The sequence below is a fragment of the Rhipicephalus microplus genome, chromosome X (assembly GCF_043290135.1).
Source record: "Rhipicephalus microplus isolate Deutch F79 chromosome X, USDA_Rmic, whole genome shotgun sequence".
Classification (NCBI taxonomy): domain Eukaryota; kingdom Metazoa; phylum Arthropoda; class Arachnida; order Ixodida; family Ixodidae; genus Rhipicephalus; species Rhipicephalus microplus.
In genome coordinates this window covers 284,805,858-284,833,745 of record NC_134710.1, presented here as the reverse complement: position 1 = coordinate 284,833,745, position 27,888 = coordinate 284,805,858, and the positions used below count along the sequence as shown (strand labels likewise).

The 27,888-nt window shown below is 45.8% G+C and overlaps 1 protein-coding gene across 3 annotated transcripts in view; it reads left to right on the top strand.

Moving 5' to 3' along the window:
• Nucleotides 1–27,888, top strand: part of LOC119161450 (uncharacterized) — an 82,533-nt gene that overhangs the window by 32,936 nt on the left and 21,709 nt on the right. The window contains exon 1 of one of the 3 annotated variants that reach the window (XM_037413921.2): nt 12,018–12,107. The exons of the other annotated variants lie outside the window; for them this stretch is intronic. Coding sequence (XP_037269818.2) covers nt 12,105–12,107 — 3 coding nt within the window. The 5' untranslated portion in view covers nt 12,018–12,104. Of the gene's footprint in view, nt 1–12,017; nt 12,108–27,888 lie in introns of those variants that run through there. 3 annotated transcript variants of the gene reach the window in all.

Here is a 27,888-nt window from a genome sequence, read left to right as displayed (position 1 = left end):
CAAATTAAGAGAGGAATTTTCCTGCCCCGAAATCTTCTGCATACAGATGTAGAGAGCCGGGACAATTAAGAGTCTGTATAGGGTACCCAAATAGAAAGCTTGATTTCATCCGACTCCACGCTCAACTAAGATCTGAGAGGGACACTATGATGCGCGAGTGAGGAAGTTTATTTTGGCCCTAGGACGGCAGACGCGCGTGTCATCGTAAAATACCGCGTTCTTGCTGCGGGACCACTGCGAAAGCCTTTATTATGAACTGTGGATTACGATTATAAACAGTATTCTTGTTCCAATTGATATTACAGAGTTTTGTTACAGGGCGCACACACGTATATCCATGCAGAACGCAAAGGATTAACAACACGCGTATGATATGAAGCCGCCGAGTACACATAATACGTGCTTACCTGATAATACCAACAGCAGAAGGGCCGAAGCTTCGTCGCACCAAACGTTCTGAAGAGTGTCCATAGAACGCAGAGGTATACCTGTGATTGTCAAAGGGCTTTGATTGCCATGTTATTCGTATAGTGCTTGAAATGGTCAGATAACCTAAGCATCACTGCAATATAATTTCTACAGCTCTTTTTTTTTTTTCATGCTGGGCGCAATCTACACTATTTCGCAGACAAACAGGCCGTATAACCTCAGTTCCGAAGCATATTGTAAAGAGGGTTTTGAGTTACAAAGCATTGCGTGGATGAGAAACTTCTGGAAACAAAATATGTATATAAGCTCAAAACAAACCCACAATTGACGTTATTAAACAAAGAAGTGCCTGTTGAGACACTGTTCATTGTCCCCATGCCACCAAAGATGAAATGGAATGTTATGTAATTACCAGGTCGACCTCATTCGAGGCTTTGCTTACAATGTTTTAGGAATATTCCCGTGTTATCAACTATTGAAACCCACACCTAAGATTTGTGTGCTTTTATTACGACTAGCTCACACTACAAATTCATAGCATCTTCTGGTGGCGAGACCTGCCAACTCACGTATGTATTCGCAGTGCCTCCACTAACGACCTCTTTACATTGCCGGCAAAAACGACGGGAAACCGCTCAGTGTCTGGCATAATCATGTCGTAATAAAGGATAAACCATCTAATTTGACTGCAATACGCACACAAGCGGTAAACGTAGGTCACTGCGTGGGTTCACACAACGTTGTGGCGACATGCGTACTCTAGGTTATTATACCGTTACATATGTTGCGGTGCAACTCAGCTAGCAGCAACTGCTACTACAAAGGTACGATTCCATTCGATCGAAAAATCGGAGTCACTGTTTTAGAAGTGGGGAAGTATAACCAACAAATTAGCATGGCGACGTTCGCTTCTCTGCCGTCAGAAGGTTCTCACGAGATAGCGTTTGCGCACGACAGCCGGCGTTCACCTTCTTTCTCTTTTTCACTGCCCGTCGTGAATGGAGACGAAGCTGCGGCAGTCTCCGGAGAACGCTTCCTTAACCGCGGCAGACGCCGTCACGGCTGTTTGCGGCCCCTTTCAGACAGACGGGGAACAAATGCCAACTGAGTGACGTGGGCATCGCCGAACGAAGTGTCCCAGCAGCATCGAATCGCCGTGAAATGCCTTGTCAAATGCTTGCATTGACCTCCCTCGCAGTGCCGTCTTTCTAAACAACCTTGCAAGCTGCTTGATTCTTTCTTGTCTTTTAGATAAGCGCAATAAGAGTGAAAGCTAGAGGGACGTGAAAGTAGGTCGTCGTGAATGGCCTGCCCGGTTAACGTCTCCTTAACATCAATGCTTCTCACCAACTTTTGTTCTTCTTCGGAGATATTCAGGCTTGAGACTTTCGTGGATTCCTGAGCGCCATTCACTGTCAATATCACACATCTTATATCCTTTGTCTCGGGCTGTTTTTCTTCGGCATCCCACTGATGTTGTGCATGGCGTCTTCCTTCTGTTACTCCCTTGCCTGATATCTTTACGGATCGCGGATAATTCCTTCTTCTCTCTTTTTTGTTAAATTGTCTGGACTTCTCCTGCATATTTTGTCAAAAGTTCCGGTGACCAATACCTCTCCATGGGACACGCTTGTTTTCCCTCTTATATATCTTATCAGCAAAACTCTTATAATCCTCTTATTGTGCAAGTTGATGGCTTTCGTTCACGTTCTCGCATTGTCATTGTCGGAATGACAGCGTTCCAGATTAATTTCACGAATTAACGTACCAATATACATGCCGAAAACTGGTCGGCACAGAAATAAAAGGCGAGTATCTTTGTAAAAAAGATTACCATACTGTCAAGAATGTTTTCTATCTTTCTAACAATACATGTTCACTACAGCATAGGCCCTCCGGAATAAAAGTCAGGTATTACTCGCGGCACTACAACAGTATTTAGTAACCTTATTCGTAAGCCGACCACCTCAAGAAGTTAACGGCACGGTTCTCATATAGGTAGCTACATATCCTTCGTGCCGAAAAAAAAAAAGAAGCATAGTTCATTATATCCTACTTTATTTCATATTGCAGTGCATTTAATTTTGAAAAAAAAACAATGTTCTGCAGATTTATTTTATGTGTTGGAATTAATGCAAAATGACGCTTCAATTAAGCGGTGAATCAAGTGATATAATGCCATGTGGTTTCCGCGTAGTGGAGCGCAGAAGCGGTTCAGAATACAGTGCACAAACTGTGTGCACATTCTACTGTACCACTTGTGCGTTCCTCTACACAACAAGATGCTAAACCAACTTTATCAACCAGTCGCCATTTTTCATCACTTAGGGCACTGCATATGCTTGTGTTCACTTTACTTCTATTCTAAGTGAGTGTTTCATTTAACGCAATATTCATGTTTCACAAATCAGTTCCCTTTTCAAAAGGTAAAGGAACTTTCATAAAAGTTAAGGAGTTTTATGAAGCCATTCATCGTACAAAGTCAAAGACACATCCCTAAGGTGTCTTTCCCAAAAAAGAAGTTAGAGGATTTTTTTCCCTTTCACGAGCTTTTTTCACACCACCTGGGCTTTCGCAAAACAGATTTGCCATTTTCAACGTCTCTTTGTTTCGACTTGTCGACTGATTCGCCTTCGCACAACAGTGTGCTAACCTTCTCATTCCTTCAAATTGTAAAGTGGCCACCTCGAAAGGCATTGATATCTGATTTCAGTTCCACACTAAGTCGAATGCATCGTCAACTACGAAGCTTGCTTAATGAAAAGCATATACAAGTTTCCGTTCAAGTTTCGCGCTATACGAAAAGGTCGACAAAACTTTTTTTCTCAATAATTATGCTTCTCGTCGTGTCCCGCAAAAAAAGAAAAAAAATGGCAGCTCCCAAGTACAGTCGAAATTCATGATTGCGAAGCACGAATGAGGAAGGTTGATATGCCACTTTAAAATCAGCACAACGTTACGAGTTGAAGGTAAATTATGCCGTAGATGACTTCCATGTCATGATTATCATGTTTGGATGTGTCCTTTACCTTCAGCGCCTATTCACGAGACGTGATACTAAATTTGGTATATGTGGAGATAGCGAACGGCCGCGAGCGTGCTAGGAGCGTACCACGTAGTGATATTGTACAGGACACACATATTATTATTATTATGTTCGGACGTGTCACTCAGATACGCCGTCCATCTACGTCACGTAATACCAAATTTGGTATATGTGAAGTATATGTGAAACTAGTGAAACAACCGTGAGCACACTATGAGCGTAGCATGTAGCCATATTTTACATCACACGCATGTCATGGTTATGTTTGGACGTGTCATTCACCTTTGACGTCCGTTCGCGTCATGTTATACCAAATTTCGTATATGTGAAGCGGGCGAGACGGCCGTGAGCGCATCACGAGTGTGGCATGTAGACATGTTCTTACATGACCCGCATCTCATTATTATCACAGTGTATGCACCAGTCACACACCTCCGTCATCCATTCACGTCCCGTAAAAGCAAATTCGGTATATGTGAAGCTAGCAAACGGCCTCGAGCGAATCATGAGCATGGGATGTAGTCATGTTGTTACATGACAAGCATGCCATGAATATCATGTTTTATGTGTCATTTACCTACATCATCCATTCACGTCCAAATTCAAAGTTTTGTATATGTGAAGCTAGCGAAATGCCCGCAAGCGTATCATGAGCGTGTCATGTATATATAGTCATGTTCTTACATGACAGCATGTAATGATTATCATGTTTGCACCAGTCATATACCTTCATCTTCAAATCACTACACGTAATACTAAATTTGGTGTATGTGAAGCTGGAGAAATGGCCGCGAGCCCATCATGAGCGTGGAACGTAGTCGTGTTGTTACATGACGCGCATGTCATGATTTTCATCTTAGGGTCTGTCGCTTGTGTTCGCCATGCAATCATATCATACCATACCAGTTTTGAAACATGCCATGTGAACGAAACCACCGCAAAAGCTGCAGGACCATGAAATGTAAATCTTGACATTCATTACATGCATGTCATGATTTTCATAATATGACTAGTCAATTTTTATGTTCTTCATACAGTCATGTTATGCCATACCACGTTTGGTATCGATACCATTATCGAAACGGCCAGGAGAGCTAATGTCGTAGGCGGCTAGATAGATAAATAGATACGCTCAAAGTCGGTGAAGTTCACTAAGAAATGCTTCGCATGTAATATAAAACTTCCGGTTCTGAAAGCCAACCACAGGCGTTCTTACATCTCGACATTGTCTAAATAAAACTGCGACGGCTTTTATTTCATTATTAGCCGTCGTGCATAGCAGCACTGTGCAATATAAGCGCTAAGCGATCACTATGGATCACCAAGGAGTGAAATAGTTCCCTTTCCCAAACCGAGTCAAGAGAAGCAGAGACGCTTCCTAGCCACAATAACCTATCGAGTTATTGACGCAATTCTCATGAGTGAACCATACAACGCTACGTTACACTTTTTGACAGACTCCGGATGCCTACGCCCGGGCTCAGTTTTCTGATACTGGCGTTCATTATTTATATTATGTGGAAAAGTCAGCGGTAAATTGGGGCGGGTGAATAAAGTAGTAATAAGAAAATGCACGTACGGACGGGACTCTACAGAAGCTAGAAATGAAACGAGACGTCCGTCGTAATCATATAGTGGGTTTCAAACGTTAGAAGCAAGATATTATTATTAGAAACAAAAATGAAAAAGCGCAGTCTTATGAACCACACGAAGAATCAATCCCTGTAGTCCTTTCATAATCACGAGTCAACTCTTCCTGAACTGGATCTCACTGAGGAGGCTGCATGCATGTGTCACTGAAAACAATTCCTCGCGGTCAGTTCTTGTGTTTAAGTAGGAAGAGTTGACCCTTTCCTCTAAATAGGCCCACCAAATAAACAGACAATACTACTCCCATTGAATAGGGGCAGCCGGATGACTGCCGCTGCGTGTATATACGATATGTTCAATTTTGCAGGTCTTTGATGCAGAGTTATTTTTCTGTTGCACTATGGCATCCTCGTTTTAGCGATCCTTATCGTACCTCTGGTTCTGGAATGATTTTCTTCATTTTATTTGTTCATTTGTTTGGCACCCTCCCCACATCGTCCTTTTAATAATATTGCTATTAGAAAAACCATGGGAACAATGCCAAAAATGAGTACACCAATGAGAAGACATACAAGTGCTGTGCGGCGACGCTACGGTGCTTTTGATACCATCCTTGTGTCGCGTGCAATAACCGAGCCCTATTATCGAGAAGAATCAAAACAGTCCTACGTCGGCCCCGCCGTGGTGGTCTAGTGGCTAAGGTACTCGGCTGCTGACCCGCAGGTCGCGGGATTGAATCCCGGCTGTGGCGGCTGCATTTTCGATGGAGGCGGAAATGTTGTAGGTTCGTGTGTTCAGATTTGGGTGCACGTTAAAGAACCCCAGGTGGTTGAAATTTCCGCAGCCGTCCACTACTACGTCTCTCATAATCATGTGGTGGTTTTGGGACGTTAAACCCCACATATAAATCAAATCAAGCCCTACGTTGCAACATTTTCAACGCGAATGCATGTCTTAGTCGGGGCATGCCAGGCGTCTGTCGGTGTCCACGCAGTGGCATGTGTTATCACTCCTCTCTCACTCCCTCTTTCATAGAAAAAGCTGCGGGCTCGCACGCTTATCGTCGCCCCTAGCAACCGGAGCAGGTGGTACGGGCGGAGTAGCGGAGAATGAGTGGAGAGGAGGAGCGCGCATTGGCATGTGGGGGCGCTCGCATCACGGGAGCTCGGTGGAGCTCCCTCGTGTGTGGAGAAAGGGTAGGAAAAGGTAGGTACAGTGTTCCGCCGCTCCTTCTCTCAACGTTCGCTATTTCTCCACTCCACGCCCCACTCTCCCGTCCGCTCACTCGTACGTATATATAAATGGAGTGAAGCTCGCGCCTCACTCTCGACCGTTCGCCGGCTGATTAAGGTGTTAATAAATGGTTACGGTACAAATCCTCGTCTCGTCACTAATTTACGCCATTAAAATTACTACGCCGTGTAATCTTCGCACAGGAAATGCATTAGCACTTCCTAACGATTCCTTTCGGGGAGGTGGGGGAGTTTTTTTTCTCTTTCTGCTTCACCAGCTCTGTTATAGCGCCACCTATTTTTATCGAGCTTTGATGCATTTTTACTATACGCATTTAGACAATATATTACTCGCTAACGACAATGCTACATGCATTCTTGGCTAATACACTTTTGTTATGACCACTTTTTACAATTATACTAAATTACTAAGTCCTCCTGATGTTAACTATATTCCGACTACAAAATAACAAGCAGCACCACAGTAATCCGATTTCAATTGCCTATTGATGCCCTGTGAAGTTAAACCGAGTTCTTTAGTTTCACAAACACGAGGAAAAACACCGATATAGAATTGGCGCTATATGTAGCCCATCGCACAGTGTGAACTGTTGTTCGTTCACTTTTCCATTTGAAGCAGACGTTGTCTATAAAGAATCCTATCCAGCCTGGTGGATCCCGCTATATACAGGGAGCCGATTTCAAGCGAAGCAGCGACCAGTAGCCTGTGCCACTTTTTTTTTTTTTCAGCCATGCGTTACGTGACTGATCGACTTCTTTTTGCAACTTAGAATAGTTGAGCGCATATCGTTGGCTCACCAGGCACGTCTGCTACAAGAGCGTTTAAGGCGTAGCTTATGGTCTGATGTAACATATCGGCACCCGCATTAAAACACAGATGGGAGTTAGGTAGCCACGACGCGCACACTATAGAGCAATGATATTTATATTGTAACTGCCGGTTGTCAGCGTAATCCTCTGGGGTCGATTAATGCTTTTAAATAGCTTGCTAAATCATAAGAGTGCATTTGCTCTGTTTATTACATTAATATAAGAGCGGGTAGCTAACACTGGAACCACAAATAACGTTGCTCGCACACAAAGCCTGTATACGTGGTCTTTTTTTTTCATTTTCTTTCTTTTTTTTCAAAACATTTTCAAAGAATGGCGTGACTGTGGTAGAAAATATACCTGACTGTCACGCAGAATCCATAGGTTCGAATCCGGCTCGAAATGTGATATTAAATCTTTGTGACTGACGAGATTACTCCTTCAACGACAACGCCGCGGACGCCAGCACCGGATTGTCTCCGGCGTGGCTGCTTAGGCCTATCGCGCTAACATTTCTAGCGTCTACTCTCGCCGTTCGCGGATGTCGCACTTCGAGGGAGGCGAAATGGTTGAGGCCCGTGTACTGGGCGATGTCAGTGCAAGTTAGTGCACTGACAGTGCACTAGGTAGTCGAAATTTCCGGAGCCCACCAATACGGCATCCCTCCTAATCATATGGCGGTTATGTGACGTAAAACTTCAGATATCATTACCCTCACCGTTCTCCAGTAGACCCTGACTGCGAATAACTTGTGGCACATGGGCACATACAATGCGCCGTGAAATGCGGCTATGAGCCACACGCGACTGCAGGAAATGGGTCTCATGGGGCACGTGACGGGCACGTCACGTTATTCATGTCCTGACTACACCAAGTTACGGAGACGACCATGACAGCCTTAGGGCGCAGTAGATAGATAGATAGATAGATAGATAGATAGATAGATAGATAGATAGATAGATAGATAGATAGATAGATAGATAGATAGATAGATAGATAGATAGATAGATAGATAGATAGATAGATAGATAGATAGATAGATAGATAGATAGATAGATAGATAGATAGATAGATAGATAGATAGATAGATAGATAGATAGATAGATAGATAGATAGATAGATAGATAGATAGATAGATAGATAGATAGATAGATAGATAGATAGATAGATAGATAGATAGATAGATAGATAGATAGATAGATAGATAGATAGATAGATAGATAGATAGATAGATAGATAGATAGATAGATAGATAGATAGATAGATAGATAGATAGATAGATAGATAGATAGATAGATAGATAGATAGATAGATAGATAGATAGATAGATAGATAGATAGATAGATAGATAGATAGATCTCATAATGGGCGTCAGACATCCAGTATTCCAGATATAACGACTTACCAGCACTCTGTTGGCACTAGATTGGTGGAGTGACTGTCCTGCTAAAAACCATCGAAAACGAGAACAAATTACTACAGCCAGTGCTAGACAACAAGAACTGTGGAGTCGACTCAAGATTGTGACTACTTATAGCAGATATGTCGTCGGTTGCAACGCAGGAGTAGAGGAAACTCCAGTCGACTCCACAGTGCCCAGAGGAGCAGACAATATTTTCACACTTTCCTGTGTCAGAAGTCTTAAAAAAAAACTATGCTCAACAGTTTGCTCAAATTTTGAAACACACTCCCTGATTAACCTTTGACACTGTAAGGCGAGCCATTTCCTCCTTCTTTCACTTTTTCTTCTTCTTTGTCACATTCGTGTTTTTATGTGAGTGACCACGTTCATTTGCATTATGCAAACGAGAAACAACCGTACACAGCGTGTTCGCTGATAGCCGACAGTTTCGCCATTCCTCTTTTCGTTTTTTTCCGTTTGAATTGCCTCCATGCCTGGTTGGAGAACGACCCGCAGTGGCATGTCGTCAACACGGAACGTGGCTTGCGCGACGACGAAACGCGGTAAGAGGCTCCGTAAGCGAATGCGAGAAGCGTGCCGGCCGAAAGGTGCGTGGCGAGCACTTTCACTTACGTAGTGGCCGCTTAAGTGAACAGCAGTAACGCAATGCTTGTTTGAATAACACAGTTGCGCTTGCAAAAAAAAAAACTGCGAGGAAAAAAAAAACTCAGAAGAGAGGCTGAGAAAAGGCGCGTGTGCTTCCGACTTAATAGCTGCCGTGGGAGAAGACAGATACAAAACTATCTAGTACAGCACTTGTTTTTATTAATGGGTGCAGTGTCAGTCACGTCTGTCACAGGGATTTTACTTGACCTCAAGCCGACTGTGTTGTGCGTGCATAGGGCGCGCGAACCGCGTGAAGAGCTGCGCATCTCATCCGAGAGGCTAGACTTGCTTATGACGCGTGACAGCATTGCACACTCCGGCCGCCCACGTAATCATCATTCATCATGTTTTACGCTCACTTATATCATTTACCGACGAGGAACACTGTGACGGCGAAATGATGAGTGATATTCGTAGCGCCCAGCAAGATTGCAGTTTGCGCGGTACTATGCAAACACACCCGCGAACAGGCATTCCATAGTCATCAGAATGCAGCGGCCACCTCCTGCCAGCGTTAACAGTTATAAAAAAAAAGAAACTGCAACCGTAAACGCAGTAGAAATCACGCCGGCGAATTTTCGCCTGATTCAATACAAACCCAGCAGTAGTAAGAAAAGCAAAAGTGAGGACACATTAGAGGGTGATGCTGAAATGCCTTTATTTTTGCATTCACTATGAATAATACCATTGTTATGGAGTAAACTGTTGGATAGAGAATGGGCTAAACGGCATGCGTATCTGGAATAAAAGTGTCTTATATGTTTTAGGTTTCGTGCATCACTGTGTTCAGGGACTCAATTATACGTTCCATTGCGATTCATAGCTAAGAGAGAGAGAGAGAGATTTCGGGGCCTAATGTGTGCCAAGGTACCATTATTACTACGAGGTAAACCTTAGAATGTAAGTCTGCATTAATTTTGGCTGCCTGTAATGTTTTTACCATGCAACTAAATGCAAGTACTCATCACGATCAGCGCACAAAAAAAGCAAATAAAGAAACACACGAAAGTGAAAGACATACGCGCTGTCCAACTAACTCGATTTGCAACTTTAAATGCAAGCACAGACGTGTTTTCGCATTTCAAAACCCCGTATATATGTGACCAGCTCAACAGTGCAGTGACGAGACCATGGCATAGGATGTCATGGTGGTTACATTGGCGCTATTGCCATCGTAAACACAGAGCGATTGTAAAGAGTAGATCGTACATAGCATTTTCCACTGAGGCTTGCGGCTACGGAGTACTGTAACCCGGTGAGGCAGGAATTTGATTGCGGTTACTTGATTCACAGTTCAATATCTCTATAAAACGTCTAAATCCAAACAAGACGGAAGCTCCGGGGAGTGTGGACGCTTTCACAGATGAGAAATCCTCAAAACGGGAAGCTCGCTTAAGTCGACATTTACACAAGTGCATTTGTCTTCGTCAGCAAACTGACGATGACAGGTCTTCTCGCCGAAAGTCTAGCCCTGCGCGACACTTCTTGTTCGGAAATTTGTCACCTCGTAAGACGGGAAGTAATTTGACAAAATGCACGGGAAAGATGTGCTACCGAAATAGAGAAGATATTATGACTCTCAATGCTTGAAACTCTTCCCTCCACCATCAGTGCAGCCTTAGGCTGTCTCGATTCTTTACACAGCCGTGATTATCATGCCTTGATCAACGGGGTCAAGTAACATCGAGGTTCAATTATAAGAAAGAAGTCCAAACCACACTTCTGGATGATAGTTTTCCACGTTTCGTCCATGTCAAATCTAGCAAGATCTTTTATAGCTGCTGTGTATATAAAGTGTCATTCCCGATAAATCCTCCATGACTGCATTTCTTGTTTTTTTGACAGCGCTTTCCGGCATATTTCAAGAGTGAAGCACTGCCCTTAAACACACATCCGTTGCTTAAATCTAAATGCTCAAAAGTACCTTTTCCGTACCTTTAGCCAGCCTACAACTTTGCCGCGACCTAAAGGTGCAGTCTTTAGTATTGAGGTAACATTTAAATCCCATGCAGTTTTGTGCAAGCGCAAACATTGCAGACACTCGCTTTATTTCAATCTGCCTCGACCGAAATATTGACGCCACGGCCTGTAGTCGATTTCGCAAAACAGCCCACTCAGCAGTGTCTGTTTTTATCGGTGTTAACTTCGCCGCGCGTATCTGAATGCATAAATATTGAATACAGCGTGGCGAACCGAAGAAAGCTCCAACATCACAACTCATTTTCAGTTATTCACGCACACAAACTGTCCTGATGGTGTCGATACGGAAAGTGAGTAGAAGGCAACGTGCGGTGGAAGACCAGCGGCTCCAGACGAAAGGTCCGTGGCCCAACCAGGCGCGGCTGGTGTGAGTGGGACGCTGCCTAAGCGAGCATCGTGCTCCGGAGGTAAAACTAGAGCGAACCATCAAAAAGCACGTCAAAGGTTTGCGGCAGCGTGTGGCACTCCGTCAAGATACGAGGACGGGCGCGGAGGAGAAAGTGGCTCGACCGGGAGGAAGGTGGCCGCGAGTCTCGCGACCGGAAGATAGTAATGGGCGCACCAACGGGAGCGGGGCCCACGATCCTGGCTGTTGGGTCGAGACCGTGCCGACGTCTGGCTAGCCGTGCGCGTGACTAATGCGTCGGCAGAGACAAAGGCGCGTGCGCACGCAGTAAAAAAGCGCGTCAGCCCGCCGGTGAGCGCGTGTGAGAGCGTGCGAGGAGAAAGCATCTTCTGCCGAGGGGGCCAACGAGTTGCGCTTGGGAGCCAATGACGAGGGGCACGGGGCGAGAAGAAATGGGTCCCCGTATATAAGCCACCCCGGCGGTAAAAGTTGCGATATTTTCTGGGTCACTGTGCAGCCGGGATGCGCCTAGACTAGTCCGGACCGACGCCCCCTTGGGACGAGCACGCTCGGCGCGCAAACATGGTGAGCATCCGACGACGCTCGACTGCCGTGGACTTGTGCTGCTTCGCCGCCGCTGCCCGGGCTCGGGCTCGTCGGCTCGACCTCGAGCCCGCCGCCTGTGCCACGCCGGCCCCCGTGCACGCTCTCTTAACCGCTGACGGACTGGTGCGCGTCGTCCCCGCCGCCACCAGGGCCTGTCAATCGGGACGTTTCGGACACGTGCTGGCCACCCGGCGCTGTCGATCGCATCGGGTTGTGCTCTTCGCGACGCGAACGGTCTGCCGGATGGGATAGTAGGACGAGGTGTACTTCTCCCTTTGGCTCAACTAGCTTTTTTTTTACCCGCGATTTTACTCCTCGATGGTCCGTCTTTGTAAACGCAATGGATGTGACTAGAAACCTACTGTTCTGGGAGGAGGTATATCTACTTCGTTTTTGCCGGAAGAAGGCATAAAGAGTTTTAAGTTTTATTTTTACGTCGTTAGGATCTGCTCAGTCACTCTTTGAAGATTTTGGCAGCGTCATGCGGAAGTTGTGTGCTTCGTCTTTCGGAAAAGCGTAACGATGATTTTTGAGCAATTTGTTGAACTGTGACAGCCAGTGAGCAAAACTTTAAGTGCCCTTGTGGCCTGAAACCAAGTAAAATAAAGTAACAGAATACTAGAGTAATACAACATTACATGGTTCTTCATTCGCTAAAAAATTTCTCGATGATAGCACTAATTTACGACCCAGGGAAAGCAGTTCCTTCGAAAGCATAAAAATATCACTCGTTCCGTAAAAGACAATCAGAAAGGGCCAGAAGAGTTCAGGAAGTACCCCTTGCTGTTCCACTACATTTCATTTTGAACAACTTGCTCGCTTTAAGTGTTTGCCTTCCTTCTGTTAATAGCGAATTTCTGAACGCTTTCCTCTTGCCTGACCACAGCATAAGTTGACTTAAATAGCACAGTGCGCCATGCAACATTTAACCGTACGTATAAAAAATTCTGTTTGACTCAATGTATGTATGTGACGGACGATGGGCTTGTTATATTTTAGTCACAAAGCGACTTGGAAACTTTCACTGTGAAAAGAAGCCTGATCTCCTATCAGCACTCTTCACCACTAAGCAGCGCGGAAAGCGGAGGTGCTACACTGCGTTTCCCGGAGCTATTCGTCTGTACGTAGAGCAACGGTGCCGACAGGGCGTCTTCGGTGCCGATAGCACTACGCACAGACTGCCATAAATTACATAGGTTGGCCGCGAATGTCTACTATATTCTCGAGCGTGTATCAAGCATATCTGAATTATATTCTGTCACTCACCCTGTCAAACATTGGAGCTATTCTCGACTATAAAACCACATGCTGAACATCTCTACGTAGATAGGTAACTTCCTAGCTCACCCCAGTTTTAAGCTTTTTCCGCAATGCACCATTTACAACACTTTCTTTTACTAATGTTCAAACCCCTTTTGTAACGATGTAGGCATCTCTCTATGTTGTCTCTAAAAAGACAGCGAACTTTTTTTTTTTACTTTGTGTCTGATATTTGCGTTGCCGTTCAGTACAGTGAGCGAAGATGAAACAAAGATCAAGCTGCTAATCACTCCTTGATGTTACGTTGACCATGCGTTTTGTGAACCTGCCCACCCTAGGAGGCCTCCAGGCAGAGACACAAAACGCAGGGGCACTGGGGCACTGCACGTCTTTTTCTTGTCACCGTTACGTCATAGACTAGTAGTTCCGTTTGGACAAAGAGTACAGGTATCATGTGTCATGTTGTGGTATGTGCTTTATTATTGTAGTAATGACTGTCAGATATTGTACGGCAGCTTTTTTTTTTGTTTTCACGTACCACTGACGTGGTATGTTTACCAACATTCAGTTTAACAAAAGTAGGAACATTCAGACCAGGCCACTGCACACGTTTCACGCTTTGTCACGCATATGCTCAAGACGCCCTCGTTGTCGCGCGAAGTCGAGATGATCCCTTTTTAACGAAACTGCTAGCGTAAACTCAACATTAACGTACAATACATCATTTTTACGCCATCTGTAACGGCTAACTCTATTCCGTTACATTGTGACAGTGATCGGTGGAGATGACGCATAAGAAGTGATATTCTCGCGTTGTTCGCGGTGAAAAAGCTTTGGACAGCATCCTAACAGCTGGCACAATTGCATTACGATCGCTACACAAACTTCTGCAGCAATTCACGACCAGTCAAAGGTGCAGCTATTTTTTATATCCGACCTTGCACGCAAGCTTCAATGAACGAGCCGATGAGATAGTCGCGTCTGACAAACAACAAATTAAGTGCCCCCTCAACAACCTAATGGTTTTATCTCTGGCGTCGTAATCACATTACGGGTAATATAAACAAATAATCCACATCTGAACGAGACAGCTTTATCTTGACAAAAAGCACGCATACATTGTTTCGGGCTCCCTCCCTGCTATTCCTTCTGCAGTTAGCGATGGATCTTTGACGCTTCATTTGATTCGAATTTTGTTTGAAAAAGCAGCAAGTTTCACGCAATAGATTTCTTCCTGTTTTGTATAGCAAGAAAGTGCTCACGCACCGCTCCTTCATGCGTAAGCCCTCATGTATGTGTGGTTCTTCAGCGCTGAAAGTTACCTGCCAGTAAACAGGAAAAGTGTGGCGGCTACAAAGTGGCAGCGACAAGAACGCCAACGTCAGAAACAGAAAAGTGAACTGAGCCTCTAGCAATGAATAAATAATGAATTAAAATTGTCGTGGTATGCTATAGTGCGTTTTGTTCCCTACCATGGATTGCCTAGGGGAAGAAATAAAAAGAAAATGAGTGCGCAAGTGGCACACGTCAATTTGCGCGAATGAGGTTAGCACAACACGTGGCCCGTTTCGTCCGTTGACTCCTCGGTGACAACTTGAAGGACATCATTACACCTTAGAGCACGAAGCCACAGAAGCCAGCCCGGCTCAGCCCCACCAGGAGAGTGCTTGCACTACGTAAGGGGTCGACGTTAATCAGGGCACCGATGGTTATAGTGGACCGGCGCCTTGTCAACAAATGACGGGCGTACACGCGAAGATATTACGGAAAGCTTTATTAATTACTCGATTCTTGCGTTGCGATTGCCTCCTCGAATGGCTTGTGTTCACATTAATTTTATAGGCAGTAAACGACTCCGTTACAGGCGTGTGTATAGCCGTAGTGCAGACATGAGCGAAAACACTTACGCGTATACCATCCCGCTGGGCTAAAATGTGAACGGGAAAAAATGGAACGGAATGCCAATGTTCCCTTCGATTTACGCTGCTACGTTACGTTCGTGTTTCATTCAAAGGGCACAGAAGAGTAGGCACATTTATTTTTTTTCTTTCTGCAATGAGCCTTTTTTTTTATTGTGAGCGGGGTCTGGGCTGGCAGATGTTGTCGAGTATCATTCTGTGCTATTTATATTATGGCAGAAAAAAATCTACAAGGAGCGGGAGGGCGGTGCCAACCTTTGGCTACGCCACTGTGAGGAATTGGATTTGGAGCCAGTCTGCTAGTGGCAGCCGTCTGTGCCACAATCACATATGTCATATTCGAATAAATGAAAGCTTAAGAGGCGTATCCGATGCATCAGTCTTGTTTGCGCTTCGTTCCAGCGTGATTGCACACTATACGCCTCCACTCGCAAACTTTGTAAACGATGCCTTTTTTTTTTCTTTTCTTCTTTCTAACGTAAGATAGAAGTATAACACAAAACTTCTGGCGTGGAAAAATTGAGAATGACAGCAAAGTAATTGACTGATTGATTAATTGATTGATTGATTGATTGCTTGATATGTGGAGTTTAACGCTCCAGAACCACTATATGATTATCAAAGACGCCATAGTGGAGGGTTCTGGAAATTTAGACCACCTGGGTTTTTTTAACATGCACCCAAATTTGAGCATACAGGGCTTCAGCATTTTTGCCTCCATCAAAAATGCTGCCGCCGCAGTCGGGGTTCGATCCCACGACCTGCGGGTCAGCAGGCGACATGACACCAAAGTTGACTGATTGATTTGTGGGGTTTAACGTCCCAAAACCACCATATGATTATGAGAGACGCCGTAGTAGATGGCTCCGGAAATTTCGACCACCTGGGGTTCTTTAACGTGCACCCAAATCTGAGCACACGGCCCTACAACATTTCCACCTCCATCGGAAATGCAGCCGCCGCAGCCGGGATTCGATCCCGCGTCCTGCGGGTCAGCAGCCGACTACCTTAGCCACTAGGCTACCGCGGCGGGGCATGACACCAAAGTTAAAAGAAACGAACCGATTTTGAGAGCGAGATTAAAATTTAAAAAAGAGTAAGTTGTGGACCACATAAACTTCGCTCATCACCACAATATTTTCAGGGATGGCGAGTGATGTGATGGAGCATCCCACAGACTCGTGCTTTATACAATGGCATTCCAAATGCCTTTTCCGCATAGTTATTATCTCTGAGGCTAGTGTCGTATATTTCCTGCGAAGTTCCATTGATTTTATCAAGCAAAAACCGGATAATCGATGGACAGTATTCTGCGACTCCAAGGCTTATCTATGGTGTCTTTCATCAGCACTTCGTCGCGGGTCGTATACAAACAACCTTGTGGGAGACCAGAGAAATGCTGCCCTATGCGACTGAAAAAGGAGAGAACGTTGTGTTTCATGGATGCCAAGTTATTGCGGTACCTCCAGCAACAACTTCGCCGAAGAAGCTGCCAGAAATGCACACATACAAACAAGACTTGTTTCCATACTGTTTATAGGATTAACGCGACTGGATACTTATTTAAGCTGGCGCCAAACATGACATTCCAGAAATGGCAGTCATCATAGTTCGCACATCATCGACTGTATTCTCTCGACCCATCTCTACGACGGTGGCTACATTTTGGTCTTTCCAGGGAGGAAGGTACAGTGTTGTGCCGTCTGGGTAGCCTTCACCAATGCGTACTCATTTATTATTGGAATGGCTGACAGTGTGGAGTGCAACAACTGCACCGTCGATGAAATTATTGAACGCCTTTTATGTTACTGCCCGGCATACACAAATGAAAGACTTCACTAGCGCAGTGTTCTAAATCAACTGGACGGAAGGTATCTCACTGTCGAGAAAGTATTGGGACCATGGCGCTGTCCATCTCAGTTGCGAAAGGCAACGAACGCGCTGTTGCGTTTCCTCAAAGACACCGGCCTGTTACATCATTTGTGATGCGAAACTTTCACGCGTCGGCGCATTCAGTGACTTTTCTTTCCCCCTTTGATTCTGCATCCCCCTCTCCGCTTCCCCAGTGCAAGGTGGCCTACCAGGACTCAGACCTCCCCACCTTCCTCCATATTCTTTCTGTCTCTCTCTCTTTCGTGCAAATGGCGAGTAACTGTATTGAGCCCTAAAGCGTGGGAATGTTAGAAACCGGTTCCGCTATTGCCTCATCGCAGCCACTGGTACAGCAGGTATGTCTACTGGTCGCGATGTTACTCGATGACATAATATTAGTCGGTCGGCGAAAATAGGGAGAAAGTATAGTGCGGATCCGCTGTAACGGTAAGAACAAGCGTGTCTATCTACATTAACGAATCAAAAAGGCTCACGTGCACCTCGTTTTCAGTTTCCTTAACACGAAGCTCGAAGTGCCCCGTCTGTTGAAAAAATCTACCTGCACCATCCGAAAGTGCGCTCAAGCGCCGTAAGGCACAGCGCGCGCATCTGCAGTGCGCTCCATAAGCCCCTCCAACGCCTTACTCGCGTGCGTTTTCTTGCCTATATAGGAACCGCGATGGCGGGGCAGCTCCAACGCATCCGCGAATCGCCCACGCAACATGCCGAGGCACGCGCACAAGCGGCAGGAAACGAAAGCTATGCATAATTTTACTCGAGAGCAGCAAAACAAGGCCGTCGATGCCTCGCAGGCTACGCTTCTTTTAAATTCCGCGCTCATCCTTTCCCTCGGCGCTCTTAATACATCACAGCGAAGGAAGGCACGATTGGTCGAACGTGACCTCCCATTTCAAAGTCAAATACACTCGGGCAACGTTTCGTTCCAGTGGACGCCGTAAAAAAGGACGCGCACCTCGATTATGGGGGTCGGGGTATATGTATGCACGACGCCGTTGCCCCCGGGTGAACGGCAAAGTTGGCGGAACGGTTACACTGCTTTTATGGGACAACGCACTAAAAGAAGCGCGCAGAGTACGCAAGCCAGCCGCTCGGCCTTCTTGCATAACCAAGGATATACATATTTAGAAAAAAGGGGGTAGAAGGTCTTGTTTCCTACCTGAATATCCCATATAATTAGAGGCGTCGGCAGCAGCTACTTATGCTGCCTGCGTGTGACGACAGTTGACTCGATCCCCGAGCAGCGTAACTCGAAAAAGAGCTGCCACCACCGGCTTGACTTCCGGCTTCACTGGCATGCAAAGGCTCCGTATTTTGTAAGCATCATTTCAATGTGAATATTTATTTATTTATTTATTTATTTACTTAATAAATGTTGTTCATCCGCATAACATAAACATTAGCGGAGATGATGGTCCATCATACGAGACGCGTTATCTCTCCCCATGGACACACATTATCACACCATTGTGCATCGCGGCACAATAGGTCGCCGAAACGTAGTGCACTGATTTCCGGGAGGTGATTTCTTTTCCGCTGACACACATAACGTGGTCTCGTTGACCAAGCTTCCATAACACTGGGCGTGTTTAGCAGTCATGTGTCTGCATGGAAAACCAGACAGGCGGAAGCCCATTTTTCATTCCAATCTCGTAAAGCTAGTTTGTCGTGCCTCGGAAATCTAATTAGGCTAACGGAGCGCGATCTTTATTAATGAGAACGGCTTCGCAGCAGAAACACGCCACCCAATGTAGCACGCCCGGGACTGCGCCTGTCCTCTTATTGATTCGTGCACGTGGCATACTCCTAGTGGCAAAGTTATTCATACTGCCCAAGCCACCGAAGCATGTAATATAATATATAGAGTTTTGCGTCGCAAAACGATGGTATCATTAGGAGAGACGTTGTGGTGGAAGGCTCCGAAGATTCTGATCATCTGGTGTTCTTAAACGTAAACCAACATCGCACCATTTCGCCTCCAATGAAATACGACCTCCGTGGCCGGAATCAAACCCTCGACCTTCACTAAAGCATGTCGTATAATAGCAGTATGAAAGTAGATGTGCTTTCACATGACAACTGTTTATTTAGCCGATCTTTCAATGGGAGCCCCGTCTTTTTCAAGGCATAATCATGTGCCTTGAATTTTATGCCTTGAAAAAGAAAGGGCTCCCGTCGAAACGTCGGCTAAAAAAACAGTTGTTTTGTGAAAGCGCATCTACTTTCCTACCTATAACCTCACGGCAACCGAAGTTATTCTTCAGCATAGAAGCCCCATATATATGCAAATTATGTTGTTTTTATAGATCATAGAATTTTCATAAAAGATTTACAACAGTAAGGCTCCAATCGTTTCCGCACACGAACTCTATGTCGATCCGGAAACGCTTTGACGCAACTAAAATGACATTGACACGAATAAGTACGTGCCAGAGTGTGGCAATTTTTTTTTACATTCCCCGCATAATTTGAAATATTCATCGTCAAATTCTGAGGGCAATAACAAAACTGACGGCATCCGCCACGCAGAAAACGCGACCTCTCTGTAACGCAAAACCAGTACCACACGTGTCGAGGAAGCCAGGAAATTTGAATCAAGGCACGGTGACGCAGGATCTGGTGAGGGAAATTGGCAAGCATTCTAAAATACATGAGGAGACAAGCGAATCCTTTCGGTGCGATGTGTGATGCCTATCTGTTTCCCAACTATAAACAGGCACGAAAAACTGCCTATATGATACAAAAAGCGCCCCAAGGGATGCCCCCGAGTTTTATGCTGCACAGAGAAAGAAAATGTTGATATTAAAGGGGTCGTGAAATGTCATTCCTAAAACGATATTGCCGAACCACTGGTAGCCAGACACACTAACTAGGAGACATCAGTCTAAGAGTATGGCAGCATGGACGCCTATCGAATAATAATATCTGGAGTTTAACGACCCAAAACCATGGTATGATTATGAAAGACATTGTGGTGGAAGACTCCGGAGATTTTGACCATCTGGTGTTCTCAAACGTGAACCGACATGGCACAGTGCATGGGTCATTTCGCCTCCATTGAAATGCGACCGCCACGGCAGAGATCAAACTCGCAACTTTCGAGTGAGCAGCCGAGCACCCTAGCTACTGTTCCACTGAGGCTGATAGTCGCTTACCGAGCATGAACGCTTTGCCCCGATAATCATCCCTGTAGGTCTACTCTGCTTAGGCTGCCTCTTAGGGCGTATGGATGCCGGCGGTTTCGCATTGTCTTTTTAGGAGCAACCTATTCAGGACCGTTTTAAGGTTTTCCTGCGCACAGCTTCAAATAAGCAGATAATCACAGCACCCGACACGAAAAGGTAAAGTGATTCATTGGCGCATGTGAGAGGACTTGCCGCTTTTAGCGAGGAAATAAGGCCACGACGTGCCTACATTGAAATTTTCTTACTTCCTTGTCACGTCAAATTCCGACACTCGGAGTGCAGAGAAGGCTTTCATTCCTTTGCAAGTAGCGAGGTTATAATGGAAGGCAGCGCAATTTTATTACAATTATACACAAACGAATAACGACAAGCCCAAAGCAATTGTGGCCATTTTACGTTTGTGTCGTTGTAAACAACAAAATAGCGTTACCTTCAATTGTGGGTTACTACTAACAAACCCAAAAAACCTGACTGTTTGGTAAGCCAGATAAACCTGACTGTTTGGTATACTTTGCCCGCCGTGATATATTACCAGGTTCAAGGTGCCACTTTGCTATACTCGAGGAGGCGGATTCGATTATCAGCAACGCTGGCCGCATCAAGGGCACACTGCAAGAGACTCCATCAGCTTAGTCTGGCTGCACATTAAAAACCGCTATTGGTCAATATTTATTCCGGGCATTTTACCAGTATCAATAATGATATCTGGGGTTTTATGTCCCAAAACCACGATATGATTATGAGGGACGCCGTAGTGGAGGGCTCCGATAATTTTCTTCACCTAACGTTCTTTACATACACCTAAATTTAAGCACACGGGCCTCAAACGTTCTCGTCTCCATCAAAAATGCAGCCACCGCGACCGAGATCCGATCCCGTGACCTTCGGGTTAGCGGTCGAGTGCCCTAACCACTAGACCACAATGGCGGCAGCTTTTTACCAAGGCTTGAGTAATAACCAAAATGCAAGTATTGCCCCCCCCCTTTTTTTTTAAGGAAACGATCTTAGCACACTGGCCGACGAGACCTTCCTCGGCATGCAATGTGTTTAGAGCGTTCAACTGGTCGTAGAGACAGACTTTAGGCAGTGTCGTATATTGCCGTATTATTGGTCTCCTTTTCCCCCCTCTTCCTTTTTTTTGTAAGATATTTTTTTCTATGACCTTTTATTCCCCTTACCCCCGCACAGGGTAGCCAGCTTGTCTGCGAACTGGCTAGCGTACCTGTCTTTCTGGTTTTTTTTCTTTCCCTCCCTCTTCCTGCTCCATGACGAAAAACCCCAGAAATAATAAAGTTTACACTTCGCATCACGAGCTCTATGCAATGCGGAGAAAGCTTAGAATTAAGTCAGCAAATTGCGCTGTCTGTGTCCCCGAATTGACCACTGGCCTCTTCTCAAAAAGAGGGCTGAAAGGGACAAGAATGATTAGCTGTGCAAAATGATCAAACGCACTTCCTCCTTACGAAATGGACAGCCGGCTGCAATTCCCAATTGACTCGTGCAGCTCGGAGCTTTCACTGAGACACATGGGGATAGTGAGGCAGAGTACACCACTGTGGTGGGTGTATAGTGATGGATTTTGGTCTTAACAGACGAAACTCGCACCTGCTTCCCGGCATCCGAGTTACAACATGTGCGAATTCATCTTCCAGAAAAATACGCTGCCTCTGTGTCAGTGTCCAGCAGCGGGAATGAATTCCCAATCATAAAGCATGTAGCTCGGCCATGGCGAGGTCTTTTCGTTATCGAGATTTATTTCTTGTTACGCTTCGTCTAATACGACTGCAAACATGACTGGCCCGAGAGTCAGATAAAACAAATATGTAATATGCCGCAAATACATTCGTGTCTGAACGGTTACCAAATAGAACAACAGAGTAGCAAATGTCATTCTCATAATTATGTTTTTCAAGGCGAGTTGTGCAGTTCCCACCCAACGCGGCGAGTGTTTATTGCGTGATACAATCTTTGTTTCACGAGCCAAAATTATGATCTTTTTCAATTCTTTAATGAGGAATTGGGGGTCGAAGTTCTAATCTTACATAAATTTGTTCCGCATATGCACATGTCGACCGCACGTCAAGTGCTACGAGCTTCGCCATAAAGCAAGAATGGTACAGTTCGTCATCCTTTCTCTTTTTTCTTTCTTCGCTTTTTTTCTCTCGTTCTTTCTCCCTTTCCAACTTTCTTTCATTTTTACTTTTTTTTCTTTCTTTCAATCTGATTCGCATTTCTACATGTAGAACTGAAGCAGCAAGCGACGCCTTCGGAATGCATCGCTCATCGATGTAAAAACGATGAAAAAACTTGGACCATCTCCCCGAAAGGAACCCTGATTGGATGCGAAGCAGCAGCGTTGCACACGGGTGGCGTCACGGGTTGAACAGCAATAACGTGGGTGCTGCGGTGAGCGCTGAAAGATTCGTTTGAAGCAATGGCTGGCGACAAACATGTTTCAACCCGTACGTTAGGCGCGCGTCAGGTATATTGCGCGAGAACCGATGAGTTCGTAGTGTAGTGACCGGCGGTCATGGCAGGTGTTGCGGAGGATGAAGAAGGTGGCAGCTGCAGGCGCACAGTGAGCGTGCTGCAGGCGAGAGAGAAAGTGACGTCAGCGCGCACTACAAGGGTTGCGTGAGATTGACGCGCAGCAGCGGCGCAACCTACTTGGCACCGCGCCAACACCTGCGGCACGCGGTGCGGTCTTATACGGACGTACAGCGTTACACTGGCTAGTCAAAAAGCTGCTTTGCATCTAATATTCCGTCATTATTCACACTCGTATTGCGGGCTTCATCACCGCCTTCAGCACAACTCTTCCCTCTTGTGAATTACATGATTGCTTCAGTGGTAGAATACCAGGCGGTCTAACACTGCCTGATCAATACCGATAGTGGAAATGGCACAGTCTTTGCGCACAGGCAGTGCAGTTCCACGTACTCGTACGCCAGGCGTTGGCCAGTTCCCTCAACGAGGCTGATTTTTCGCCCCACCGCGGTGGTCTAGTGGCTGAGGTACTCGGCTGCTGACCCGCAGGTCGCGGGAGTGAATCCCGGCTGCGGCGGCTGCATTACCGATGGAAGTGGAAATGTTGTAGGCCCGTGTGCTCAGATTTGGGTGCACGTTAAAAAAACCCAGGTGGTCGAAATTTCCGGCGCCCTTCACTACGGCGTCTCTCATAATCATATGGTGGTTTTGGGACGTTAAACCCCACATATCAATGAATCAGCTGTCTTTCCTTGCACAGATAACAAGCTTGTGTACGTGCGCACTGCAGTAAAAACAAACCGCGGGAAGTGACAGTTCCGCTGCCATTGCTATGTACTTACGCATGTCCACAGCATCGACAGCGTGCACAGACACGCTGTCATTTAACGCCCGGCAGTAGAATAGAAGCAGCGCCAAGTAATCTCCTCCTCCCCTTCACCTTCCACCCCTTTCACTAGCGTCTGAGCATCAGTACTACAACGCGCTTGTTCAGAGAGATCGAAAGTCAAAAAAAAAAGTGCACCGGTATAAGGCCGCACCCGTTGCTCGGTATATCCAGCGATCAATCCATGACGGAAGCGTGGAGTGTGCGAGAGTCCTCTATACGGCATGGCAATTACCATCGGCGCTGCACCTCTCGGTCATCGACACTTATCACAGTGGTCTGCCGTGCGGTCGCGTGAATAAAGGATTTGATTGAAATGTGAGGTTTAACGTTCCAAAACCACCGTATGATTAGAGAGACGCCGTAGTGGAGGGCTCCGGAAATTTTTACCACGTGAGGTTCTTTGACGTGCACCCAAATCTGATCACACGGGCTTACACCATTTCCTCCTCCATCGGAAATGCAGCCGCCCGCGTGAATAAAGGAGCAGCAACAACCGGGAAAAAGTGGCACAGACCCTGTGTTAGGCACGCTGTCGTCGCCTGTTTCGTGCTGCACGACGGCGACATAATGAGACCAAGAGATTCTGTCTCATCTCGGCCGGATACAGTGTGGTTCTTTTGCGCGAGAAGAGCAGCAGCGTCGAGCCGTCAAAGGCCAAGGACTGCAGGCATGCACGCCGAGCCTGCGCTCCACTCTGGAAACAAAAATCAGCCTCCCTTCCCCTTTCCGCAGATGCACTCGTACAATGTTTGAGACCCGCGGTATAGCACAATGCAGCGCGGGTATAGCTTCGTCAGCCTAAATAAAATATGTGTGTCGAAGAAGCTACACCGCGTTAAGCCGATCAGGAAAGGTGGGGATTATCGCCGTGTTTACCGTCTTACGTTTGGCGGAGAAATAGTGCCGGCATCGGAACGCTGGCTTGTGACATAAGTGCCCGTTACGGTTAGATAGGAATTGAGGTGACTTTCATTTATGCGTTAATATTTAGGCAGCTTTACTTTCTTCGTAACATCACAAGAAGAAACGATTGATGTCTACGTGTTGAAAACTAATCTTGGCCTGGCCTGTCTGGCACATTATTCGGAAGCTGATAACCACCACTGTGGCTAGGAAGGCCACTGTAATTAATTATGTATGTTGTTGTCCGCCTGTATTGTTTTCGACCGCTATCAAGTATAGCCCCCCCCCCCACCCCCTTCTCTCGAGTAAACTAAGTACTATAAAGAAACAGCTGCAATGTGAATCTGGGTCGGAGCACTAGTCGGTGTATGTTGCACCGATGGCTGTCGCACGCCAAAAGCTGAAGCCCAATGGTTAAGCATCATTTCAGACAAGCTGAGGTTGTCTCGTTTGCAGTTTACAAAAAAACAAAGCTTTAGGTGTCTTAAACAGCATCTTATTCATTTTGTTTGTTTGTTTGCAAATGTTGAAAAACATATACGCAAATGAATATAACCATGTTCCACCAAAAGAGAGAATATTTTTTCACACTGCCGAAAGCACTAACGAGAAGCGTGCTGGCGCCATATAATTTCTTGCTTCAATCGCCTGGAACTTCGTGTTAGCTCTTTATGTGACACGCTTTATTGCGATTTTCCTTCCATACGTTCTGGTCGTAGGGCTCTGAAATGAGACCAGCATGTCGTATACACTCTGAGCATAAGGCTGCTTACACGATTATTTGATATATCAAAACCATGTGGTTTGCCAAAAAAACAGCAACAGAGTCGACAGAATAGCAGAAGGAAGATCTATGATTGAATTGGGAACCTATAGTGCTCTGGCGAACGAAACGCCTCTCGATACTGCTAAGTAGGTGATTTGTATCCCACTACTTCATTATTTTTTTTCTTCCAACAAGCCTTGGCAGCCACAAAATTCGTCCATCACTTGGCGAAACATTTCATGGCCTTATAACGAAACTGCCATTGACTGATGAATTTCAGTTTTCATACATTTGTGCAGTGTAACGCGCGTGACCACTCATCTGAAAGTTGTTAAAGGTCGACTAATGTGGATCAAACCAACTGCCGCATAAGGGTAGTATACGAGCAGCCGTATTCAGGATTAATATATATTGTGGTAGCCTTATTCAGGCCTTTGATTGCATTTTACTGCTACGTTCAGAAACAGATCTGACAAGCCTAGCTACTCCTGACCGGTTGTGCTAGTTAGTAATTTGTTCCACATAGTGCTTCAAGCCGGAGGGAACAGCTGATTTTAGCTGCACCACACATGGCGTATGTGCACGTTGTGTTGAGAAGTGACACATTTCCTGCCGTGCGATGCGAAGTCTACTATGCCGCCACAATGCAGCCTGTTAGACACTCTGAAATTAATGTTAAAATCGAGCTCAGCGGAACACTTAAAAAAAGGCACTGTTCATTCTATGAAAAAAAAAAAAGAAATTCTGCGAAAGAACGACGCAACGTAACACTGTTCACTCAATGAGCAATATCATGCATGAAATGGCTACTCGGTTGTGCTTCGTTTTGTATGTTTCACATTTGGGAGCGTTAAATTATCAGTTTTATATGGTCATATTAACTCTTCAACATTACTCTGACTGGACCATAATTATGACTAACATTTCCGACGTACCGATGGTCATATATGGCTTTTTTTTTTGTTTTTTAGACTGCGGATTACATGGCACGAAACAAGAAAGTCCCAAAAAGTGAGCTGGGAATCGCAGCCACATCTGTCATAATATCCCATCGTCTCATCACTGGCCCATCACGAAAAATATGGTTTTTAAAACAAACTCGTTCACATTGCTTTAAAATTACCAGACACTCCGAGAAGCGTTTTCAAGTGGGTCTATTAGTTGTCCATCGTTCCGAGAAGCAGCGAATAGTTTTAACTGAAATGAAGGCAACTACGAAGAACACTTCAGTGCGTGTCATCGCGCCTCTCACCATCCCCGCGACATTCTTGCCCTGTTTCTGTTTAGCGTGGATGAGAAAATGGATTCACGTGTAATGGAGCGCGCGACTAATGTAGTAGAATGAAGCACAAAATGAGTTCTATACTTTGGTGTGCTAATCACACTGGGAAGATTGTCGAAAAAAAAAACATCTGCAAAGTGTGACTTTGAGTGTGCAAACACAGCTTATCCTTTCAAGCGACGTCTACAAGAAGGTCTTCATGCATGACAAGGAGTAGGGTATTAAATTACTATACAGCTAACGTACTTCATAATGCATACAACTCAACCCGTTTACACGATAAGTCGCATTTCGAAGGTATATACTCCTAACTACATTAGGTACCGTGGACAAGCACGAAGACATTTATCGGCTTCCAAACTTATGAGAGATTCGTTTAAGCTATAAGCATGCAGGCTTTCAAAAAAAAAAATAACAATTGATCTAAGGGTATGAAATGACATACCAGCTAAACTGTAGCCTAGAGAAGGAGAACACCGAGAAAGCAGTGTGTATTGTACTCGTGACGGACAGCGTGCCTGCCGGAGATATTTCGTTTTGGTCGGCGCACTATAGGCCAATTAGTTGGCACAGCCGCAGCGGCGAAGCCACCTGTGAGCAACCACCGTGTGTAGGTCACCGCAGCCCGAAGGAACGCGTAGCGGCTGCGTGCGCCCCAGTGACACGTGATGCCCCTTGCCGCGATGTCGTTGCAAACGAACCGCGAACAGGACAGTGATCCACAAGGAGGAGGAGAAGGAGCAGACGCGGCCGTCGCAGTCAGTCGGAACATTGCGGTGTTGCCATAGCTTACCGCCTTCGGAACGACTCCTTTCACCGAGACAGAAAAAAAAAAAAAGACGCTCGTGACGGCGTCCGAGGACGTCGTCCAACGAACCGTCACGCGCTAGCCATGCCCGTTAAATGCGCGTCGTCTTCGGCGAAGCACGCGTGCCTCCGGAATCCGGCAGTCAAAGCCTGGCCTCCGTGGTATCTCGAACGAAGACGGCGTGCCGAGGAGCAACGGCGGCAGCAGCACAATGCTTGGCCCGTGTGACACGGTGACCCCGCACCGCTAGAGCTGACTGGTCCGCGCCCGCCACCGCAGCCGGAAGACTCGTTTTCGCGGCGTCCCTGCTTCTCAGCGGCATCATATCTCAGCGAGAGGCGCCGGCGACTTTTCCCGGCGAAAACGGCGCT